At 47.0% G+C, this 10,080-nt stretch overlaps 1 protein-coding gene across 1 annotated transcript; it reads left to right on the top strand.

The window, feature by feature from the left end:
* The first annotated feature begins 3,536 nt into the window (after positions 1-3,536).
* Positions 3,537-7,940, top strand: LOC130887312 (GTPase IMAP family member 7-like). The gene is made up of 2 exons (XM_057789719.1): positions 3,537-3,593; positions 7,033-7,940. The coding sequence occupies exon 2, from the start codon at positions 7,065-7,067 to the stop codon at positions 7,938-7,940; it is 876 nt and encodes a 291-aa protein (XP_057645702.1). The 5' UTR covers positions 3,537-3,593; positions 7,033-7,064.
* Positions 7,941-10,080: the final 2,140 nt, after the last annotated feature.

Raw genomic sequence — 10,080 nt, 5'->3', positions numbered from 1 at the left:
AAAGGATCTCTGGGAAAACAGGTGTTTGGTGCTATTTGTACCTAATCCAGGCTCCTAGAGGAAGCCCCCTCTGTGCGCGCATGTGCCTTCACACACAGGGCTTGGGAATCTCCTTCAACATCTTCACTGTCTTAAATTATTTTTGGTGAGGTCTTTCACCTCTCTGTTCAAGGATCCAGTTTAACCTGGTTGTGTTTATTCCATTTTTGTTTGCTTGTTTGTTTCTGGCTGCAGTGGACGGGACTCTTGGCCGACATCTTTCTTACAGGTCTGTGTTACAGCGCAGAAGACCGGCTGAAATCTCTATGTTGGTTCTGCGTCCTTGCTGGAATTGTGTCAGTTTCTTAAGCATTTCGTGACTTCTCTTCACTAATGATGGGAGAACTGCTATCAAATTGCTTAGCAAGAAAAGTGCCTACTCATAAAAAGATCTTGATCAACATTTTATATTAGGCTGTGATCCCTTTATGCAGGTCGGCAGAAGCTAAACAATAAAATACACCAACTTCTCTGACTCAGCAACGGCAGGCTCACTCATGGACACACACATACACACACACCACACACACCACACACACATATCACACACACATACACACACACCACATATACACACTACACATATACATACATCACACACATATACACAGACACTATACATACACACACCACACACACCATATACCACACACACACACACCACACATACACACATACTACACATACACCCTCCAACATACCCACACACACACTACAGATACACACACATAAACACTACAAACACACATACCACAGACACACATACACACTACACATACACACACCACACATACACACACCACACACATACACCACATACCACACACACATACACTCACCACACATACACACACTACACACACACCACATGCACACCATACACATACACACACATCATACACGTACCACACATACACATACTGCACACACACATATGCCACACATACACATACTGCACACACACATATACCACACATACACACCACACACTACACATACACACAACACATACACACCACACACCACACATACTACACACACACCACATACATACCACACACACACCACACATACACACCACACACACATACACACAACACATACATACACACATACACACACCACACACATACACACACACACCACATAACCAAACGCTTTCTCCTTGAATTTGAGCCCCACTCCATATGAGAGATCCTATGCCAGGTGTTGTTTACCTGGCCAGGAACTGTGGCACACAAGGTCACAGGCCTTGGGGAAGCTTTCTCCTACCGTTTTCCTAAATGGTCCTGTTGCCCAGCTGTCTCTAAATACTCATGTTTATATATCTCAGCCTCAGTCAGAGGAGTTTCTATTTTCCGTGACAACAGTTAGTGTGTGCATTCATTGCTGGTCATCGAGAATGAGTGATAATGGAATTCGTGGCCCTAAATGGAAGAACAACATTGTCTCTTCCAAGGCTCATGGAACGAGGCAGAAAGAATATAAATACCAGAGGATGGGGAAAAGGGCTTTTGGGCATTATATGGCCTTTGTACTCATGAATTCACTGCACAGAACAAGAACAAGACTGTGCTCATCAACATTTCATCCCCACCTCTCTCTGAAGAACTAATGGTGGTAAGAGACGGCTAGAAAAGAGGGTACCATTTTCTTCAGTGGTATAGCAATGATAAGTTGCCAAAGCTCCTTAAAATAACCCATGCTCATGCAAGCAACTCTAACCAAACTGTGTCACACACAGCAAGAAGATGTAAAAGTAGAGAGGGTCTTGGAGAAAGTAGAAGGTTTCATTGAGAGAGGGAGCAGAATGAGAGGCCATGAGGGGAAAGAACAACTAAAAGGTGTGTGTGTGTTTGTGTGTGTGTGTGTGTGTGTGTGTAAACTGTTAATAAAAGAGGGGAATAGACTGCCAGGGAGGATTTTTAAGTCATTGGGAGTGTGTCCCCAGAAAGTACTAAGGTAGCTTTGGGAGCTGAGAATGTTCTCCCTAGAGCAAGTTCTTGCACAAGAGTGAGTTCTCCTTTTCCCCTTAGCCTGGTTTCTGGTCTTGTCAGAGTTTTTAACCTCTGTGATGTAACAATTTCCTCTGAATTGAAACATTTCCATATTTCAATTAGGAAGGAGGAGTGATGCTCATAAGACCTAGGAAATAAAACAAACAACTTACAAGACACAGGAAGATCCTGAAACTAACAAGACTTCTGGAGGTCCACTCAAGGTTGTGCTGGCCACAATACTCACTGGAAAGAGCAAACTTTTCTGAGGGATTGATGGAAAATTTTCCAGAGAGCCTCAGGAATGCAGGTTTCGTAAGTCAGAAAGCCGCCGTGTGATGGGATGGGCTTTTTCAGTGAGGCAACTGTCTTTGAGTCAGTTGCCTATACTCCCGTAGGTCAGTCCTTGCCCATCCTCCTGCAAGGGACCCTGATAAACTTACTGCTTCACTAGGAGCTGTGGTTGGAATTCTTTCTGTGATCTGTCATTGGTGCCCTATCTGGGCCGAATAAAGCTTTTGTTCCTATCTATCCAGGAACAGCCACATACACAGCCTTCTGGCTGCTCTACTTCTGGGTACACACCTACCAAAAATAAACAAGGATAGCAAGCTAGTTGTTGTGCAGAAATTTAGGTAACCCACAAACAGAATCAGCTTCTCAAAAGACTAAAGTAATTACACTGCAAGGTGTAATCACTAGCGTCACCCTGGACTGCCTCAAGTACCACAACCTGAGTAAAAGTTAGCCTGGACCCTCCCCCAAACTGAGGCCTCAGCTCAGACAAGATGGTTAGATAGAACTTTCTGGAGCTCCTAGGATGAGTACACATCCTAACACATGTAACAGATAGTTACATGGAGATATGTAGGTACACAATGGACTGATAATGGCTTCTAGGGTCAACACTTTAGGCCACTGAAGTAAATAGAAGACACCGGGCTGTGATTAGTGCCAAGAAGACCCAGAGAGTCAGTTCATCGGAGCTTGGGAACTTAGGTGCAACTCTGGCCCTGTCTCAAAGGGCACTAAAGGAAGTGCCTTTCTGTCTCCATGCTGACCAATCATTGATTAGGAGCTACCCGAGCATGAAGGACAACCTTTCAGGAGGTTACTGCTCAGGTCGGAGTGAACCTCAAGTGTGGCTAGGACTGGTGGGCACTCATCTGAGCCCTGTCAGTTGTTAGCAGTCCTCTCGGTTTGGAGATCAGGGTCACACTTCTGCAAAGAACAGCATACAGTGCTGCAGCAGACGATAAAGTGTCCTAGGCTGCATGTGGACCCCTGAACGGGGTCTTCAGAGCCAAAGCCATCAAACATAATCACTGTCTGTGACTCGATCTCACAGCAAGTGCAAAAGGAAGAGATTCACCTAGCCCTAAGCTGAAGGTTCAACCACAGCACAGAGCTGTTTCCTCTGTTCTTCAGACTGAAACCTGTTGCCCTGGCCCCACCCCTCCAGCTTCTACGCTCAGGGCTTGCAGGACTGCAGCAGGAGTGGCCGTGCAGCCAGCTTCCTTGAGGACGCGTGGGAACTCAACGGTCCTGCAGGAGAAGGTGAGCCATGGGATGGAGGACACAGAGCATGTGGGACGGGGGCTGGGTGTGACGGCCATGGTGCAGCCCAGGCACTCAGTGCATGAGGTTGAGAGACCCTGGAAGGATACTGAGACTGCCTAGTATGCGGTTCATCATCTCATGACTAACAAGAAAGACTTGCATGCCGGGTGGTGGTGGCGCACGCCTTTAATCCCAGCACTCGGGAGGCAGAGGCAGGTGGATTTCTGTGAGTTCGAGACCAGACTGGTCTACAAGAGCTAGCTCCAGGACAGGCTTCAAAGCTACAGAGAAACCCTGTCTCGGAAAAAAAAAAAAAAGAAAAAAAAAAAGAAAGAAAGAAAGACTTGCTTGATAGGAGGTTTCTACCCATGTCATTAGATGCGGTTGCCTGAAAACCCATCACTTTTCCTTAAGATGTCACTGCTGCCCCTGAGGCAGATCTTCAGAACTAGGAGGCAGGTCACCAAGTGTGAATGTGCCCTAACTCCCTTCAATTGCCCACATCAAATCTCAGTGCACCAATAACTGTCAGAGGGACATCAAAGTGGGCAAGATTGAAATCCTGTTGCTGACTCCACATCTGGGTCCACCTTGTGCTTCTCAGGAAAGAGGCCATGACCCTGAAAGTACAGGGGCTGGGGTGGAGGATGTGAGCTCTAGAACAGGACAGGCTGTGCTGAAGGACCCGTGTGCCTGTAGTTCTGACTGAGCCTGTGAGCTGCAGTGTTTGCTGTCTGAATCCTCTTTCATGGTGCTGGGGAATCTAACAAAGGGCCATGCACACGCTGGGCCAATGCCGTGCTGCTGAGCTATGGTTTCTGCCCTTTGCAAATTTTCTTCATACAAATAGCCTCGCACAGCAAGTGCCTCAATCTTGAGTGGTGGTCACACTCAGCACTGCAGGCGACTTTTACAGAACTTGCCCTGTGGAGTCCAGAGCCAGCCTGATGGGTTGGTTGCACAGTCCCTTTACAAGTGGAGGGAACTGCATCTCAAAGGGTTTAGGGATTCTGCAGAGTGGTCCAGGCCCTGCTCTCTCTCTCTGTAATCTTCCAGGGACTTTCTCCGTTCACTTCTGACCTTCGGGTTCTCGGGTTTTCCTAGAAACATTTTAGAAAGTTTTGAGATGAGTGTTTCTGTCTCCTAAGCTTGGCTTGTTAATATGAAAAACAAAACAACTGAGAAATGGGTGGCCCTCACCTGGCATCCCTAGGGTAGACTTGTGCACAGCTCCTATTTCTAGAGGGAGGACTGTTCTCGCCCCTCTTGTTCCTGGTGGCACATCTGGTGTGATGCCCACCAGCCTTTAGAATCATGGCCTGAGAAAGAAATTGCTTAGGGCCTGGTTATGAGGGAGTTTGGTGGAGTCAGAGGGTCTTGGCCTTCAGCGCCTGCCCTGGACAGTGTGAGTATGGGGCCCTAGGGCAGGTGTTGGGCATGTTGAAACAACAGTTTCTTACCTATAGAACCAGGAAAGAAACCGATTCCCCGTCCAGACTCCCACGAAGTGTGCACGTGGGTGGAAGCAGTGCACAGTGAACTGTACTTAGAGAATGCACACACACCCATAGCTCTTCACTAGAGAGAATACTACACACAGAGAAAGAAGGTGAGGTGCCCATTTCCCACCTCTGGGTCCTGGGCAGTTGCTCCTGTGACGTCCCAAGGGACAGAGCACATCCTCTGTGTGCGTGTGAGTTAGTTCACCAGTCTCCTAGTCAGGGCAAATGGGATCATTCTTTGCTTTGCCTTTTATAGCTATCACTCCCACGAGCGAGGTTCTGCACACTTCTGTCTGTGTTGTTCTCAGTGTGTCTTTGGGTACATCCTCAGATTTGATATTGTGGTACCCTGGGCAAATCCTTCAGTGATGGCCTTTCACAGAGCTGTGTGGCTTGGCTTTCCCATCTTCTGTCTGACAGTTTCTGCCCTACCCCCACTGTACCAATGGAATGTGCTGCTCTATGTCCAGACTTCTGCTGAATGTAGGGATGAGAAATATACGCTGGACTTACCCCTTGTCTAGGGACCTTCCGCTAAGTGGTGGACCTTAGATACCAAGACCGGATGGATCTCTTGATGGGCTTGTTTTCACTGCTCCAGCTTAGCAGGCAGAATCAGGAAAGATACCCAGTTTTCCAGTGGATAGTGGACCTGTCTCTCTGTTTCTCGTTCTCTCTATTTGAGTTGTCTAATTCTTCAAATACTTAGGGAAAGTGAGGTGAAAACATCTGGACTTGAGTAGAAAAGATTTTCCCCACTAACCTGCTAGCTTGGGGACTCAGTGGATGAGATGGAGACAGAGAGAGAAGGATAAACATATGGGAAGCTTGCGTCAGCCCACATTTCCTACAGTGTCCTACAGTGTGAACTCGGGCTGTGGGTTATGGCAATAACTTCCTCTTCTTGAGCCCAGGCACTCTACGGAAAACCCGCTTTGCCATAAGGTACCAAGTTTATAAATTCCATGGGAGTCTAGCTTGCTAATATTCTATTAGGATTTGGCAACAATAATTGTATGTGAGATTTACTTGTATTTTTCCTCAATTGTAGTGAGAGCTGTGGGCCGCTTCCCACCGCTCAGCTCCTGGCCACTGGCTAGCTTTACCCGAAATAATTACATGGAAACTGTATTCTTTTAAACACTGCCTGGCCAGTTATCTGTAGCCTCTTATTGGCTAATTCTCACATCTCGATTAACCCATTTTTAATAATCTGTGTAGCACCACACGATGGTGTCTTACCAGGAAGGATTCTAGCCTACATCCGTCTGGGGTTGGAGAATCATGATGACTGCCTGACTTGGCTTCTTTCTCCCAGCATTCTGTTCGGTCTACTCCGCCTACCTAATTTTCTGTCCTATTAAAGGCCAAGGCAGTTTCTTTATTAACCAATAGACATATAACCCTCCTCCATCACTCAGTCATTGTCAGCTTTGGCCTGTGAATTTCTCTTGCCTCCCAGAAAGCATGTGGAAGCTCTTTCCTTCCCTGGGTTCTGGAGAGTAGAATAGCATTGAAATTCTCCAGTCACCCAAGGCTCAATATCACTAATAAAATTGTTCTGAGACACTATGGGAAGCTGAGCATTTTGATGAGGCAGCCTCAGAAGTAATTTGCAATGTCTTTCATGGTTCCCTGGACTCTCTCACTGTCTGCATCCACGTGGTTCAAACCTGAACGGGCATATTTCTGCACAGTTACACTTGTGATTTAAAATCCAGACATTAGCGTCTCTGTTTTCTCCTTAGAGTGGGATGGTCACCTACAGTCCCGACTAGTAGACTCCAAACATTTTGTGTTGCTAACCCCACAGGTATCTGCTATTGCCCCTGAGTATGAGAACCTTTGCAAATGGGAAAGGTCGAAAGGTTGGAAGGGTCAGTGTGGCTTCCAGTTTATCTAAACCACTTTCTTCCCTTTGACATGTGCTCAAGACCCCTGGAGTCTAGAACCTTCTGAGAAGATCATGGCTGAGCCCAGTGACAACTCTCTGAGGATTGTTCTAGTAGGGAAGACAGGGAGTGGGAAAAGCGCCACAGCAAACACTATCCTGGGGCAAAGGAAATTCGATTCTAGAATTGCACCCCATGCTGTCACTAAGACCTGTCAGAAAGCGTCCCGCAAGTGGAAGGAGCGAGAACTCCTGCTTGTTGACACCCCAGGGCTCTTTGACACCAAGGTCAAGCTGGAAGCCACCTGCATTGAAATCAGCAAGTGTGTCCTCCAGTCCTGCCCTGGGCCTCACGCCATCATCCTGGTACTGCAGCTGGGTCGCTACACGGAGGAAGAGCAAGAAACTGTCATTAGGATCAAGGCTATCTTTGGGGAGGCAGCCATGAAATACATGGTTGTCTTGTTCACCCGCAAAGACGAGCTGGAGGACCAGAGCCTAAAGGACTTCCTAGAAAGTTCAGATACAAACCTAAAAAGCATCATCAAGGAGTGTGGTGACCGCTGCCTGGCCATCAACAACAGAGCAGGGAAGGCTGAGCAGGAAACGCAGGTGCAGGAGCTGGTGGAGCTGGTCGAAGCCATGGTGCAGAGCAATGGCGGCATCTACTTCTCTGATGCCATCTACAAGGATGCAGAGCAAAGACTGGAGAGCCAAGTAGCGCTCCTGAGGCGACTTTACACTGAGCAAAAACGGAATGAAGTTAGAATAATAGAGGAAGAGTACGCTCTCGGGAAACTCAGTGCTCAGGAAAAAGAGGAAATGGTACAGGCAATTAGGGAAAAATACGACCAAAAGATAAGACAAGAAGCAGAGAATAGCATACTCAGCCAGATTGTTGAAGGAATTAAGAAAATTCTTTTGAAAGTGTGGGATATTTTTCGTAAGTAGTCTGTGTGTTTTTTTCATTCCTTCTAAGCATTTCTTCATCTCCCTCCCTCCCATCCTCCCTGCTGTCCCATTCCTACAGCCACCAGCAAACTTCAGAAATATCAGAACCAGGAATTCACTAAGCCAGAGTGAAGACTCGGTGTCAGGCTCCCAGACCGGGTCACACACTCTGCACGCAGCTCCCTGTGCCAGCCTTGCCTTCCCCACTCTGATGGACTGAAATGCCTCTACAGCCATGACCCGAAATACACACTGCTCCCTATGCCAGCCTGCCCTCCCAGCTCTGATGGACTGAAATGCCTCTGCAGCCATGACCCAAAATAAACACCACTCCTTTAAGCTGCTTCTGTGAGATGTTTATCACAATAACAGAAAAGTCAAAACATAGTCCTTTATCAGTTTGTAATTCTGATTTTATTGTTAAAGGAAAATCTATGGTGTTAGGACAGTACAGACACATTTGGTCTGGATTTCAGAATCAAATTCTTAACCACTATGACCACCACACATCACTGCCTCCCCTAGGAATCATCTCCATGCTTTCTTTTGTAATTCTTCGGACTCACTCACCCAGGGTTGGTTAATCTTAACTCCGTAGAGCTTCTGTCCCCACAGGAAATGAGTTACTGACACACAGAGCATAGTTTGGGGTTGGTTCACAAGGGTAAGGAGAGAGGAGAAAGCATCTCCCCACACTTGCTGTGAGAAACTGCTCTGGACCTCATGTCTGAGGGTCAATGCTCGAATGAATACCACATCCCATTTGACTTGAGGGTGTTAGGTGCCCACTGCTCTGTGAATTCAGGGTTTTGATCTTCCAGATGGGATGGTACAGTTGTGTCTAGAATTTTCTTTCCATATTTGCTCAGTTTCTGTGTCCTTTGTGAAGACTGATTAGAATATGAAAACAAGGCCATCAGTAATTGTTGATGAAACACAAGAATAGAATTACACACTTTCCAAAGAAACAATTATCTCCCAAGTGTTTTTATTTTGGAGTGTTCTCTTTGAGCCCTGCATCTTAAGTAGGTGGTATGCAAGCCCAGACTCTTAGTGTTAGGCGTGCAGATCTCATCTCTTTTGCATGGTGCTGTGTATCCAGGAGTAACAGGCCCTGGGTCATCTCAGCAGGATGGCCAGCAATGCCCACCATTTAGGGACTTGAGTCCCTGAAGCCTTGGTCAGTTCGGCTTCATTTTACTCAGCTGCTTTGAGTTTTCTCGCAGTCCCGACCCGAGCTTTATTTTTGCTTTGTCTGTCATCGTTCATGGAAAATGTTTACTCAGGAACTTGTGGCCAGTGAGTGGCTAGGATTTTTGTCCCCTGCTCACATAGAAAAGGACAGTTCTCTGCCATCCATGAGGACTTTGTAGCTACCATCTTACGGTTTTCTTCACACATCGAACCGGAAACAGTTACTTTTCACATGTGGCCAACCACCTAACCATAGAGTTCATCATACAATGTAGTTGAACTCAAGAAGGATAAGAAGTCAAAACAGAAGGGGCTTCTACAGCATGTTTGGGGAGGAAGCAGTGGTTGTTGATGAGCTTCTGAACGGAGGAAAGAGCAGGTGAGAAGCCCCTGAGCATCCTTAGAGGTCTCAGCTAAGGCTCCTCTGCTCACTTTGACCACAATCACCAGTTTGCACGCACTGAGGAGGTGGGTGAAGAAGCCGAGAAGTGGAGGAGCGTCCCAGTAAGGGGATCAGAAACGAGTTTCTGTGAAGCACAGTGAGGGGAAGGGATGTGACGAACCCTGAGATGATTTTTTTATTTTCCATAGGACCTGTCTGACCAAACCCAGCTCCATGTCTGCCATCCGCCTGTAGATCTTGCTGCCCTTTGACTCCTTTGACGACCTGAGAGTGTCTTGCTGCCACTTCTCTTGGGCTACGCTCTGCTTCTTCCTAGAAACACATCTAATCCCTTCCTACTCACTGTTAACTCTTCAGCTTCTTTGCAAACAACATCATCTCTTCTTAGAAGTGTTTTCACTGCCACCTCCATCAGCGGAGCCCCTGTAACCCCCAGCGCACCCCAGAATTCTTCCTAATAACATTCACCGTGGTGAAGTCTCTTCAATGGTATGCCCAGCCGAGAAAGTCAGAGGGGAGGTTGTGATAAGAAAGTCTTACTTT

This window comes from Chionomys nivalis, chromosome 1 (assembly GCF_950005125.1).
Source record: "Chionomys nivalis chromosome 1, mChiNiv1.1, whole genome shotgun sequence".
Taxonomy (NCBI): domain Eukaryota; kingdom Metazoa; phylum Chordata; class Mammalia; order Rodentia; family Cricetidae; genus Chionomys; species Chionomys nivalis.
Note: the sequence above shows the minus strand (reverse complement) of the source record. Positions and strands in the feature narration are given on the sequence as shown.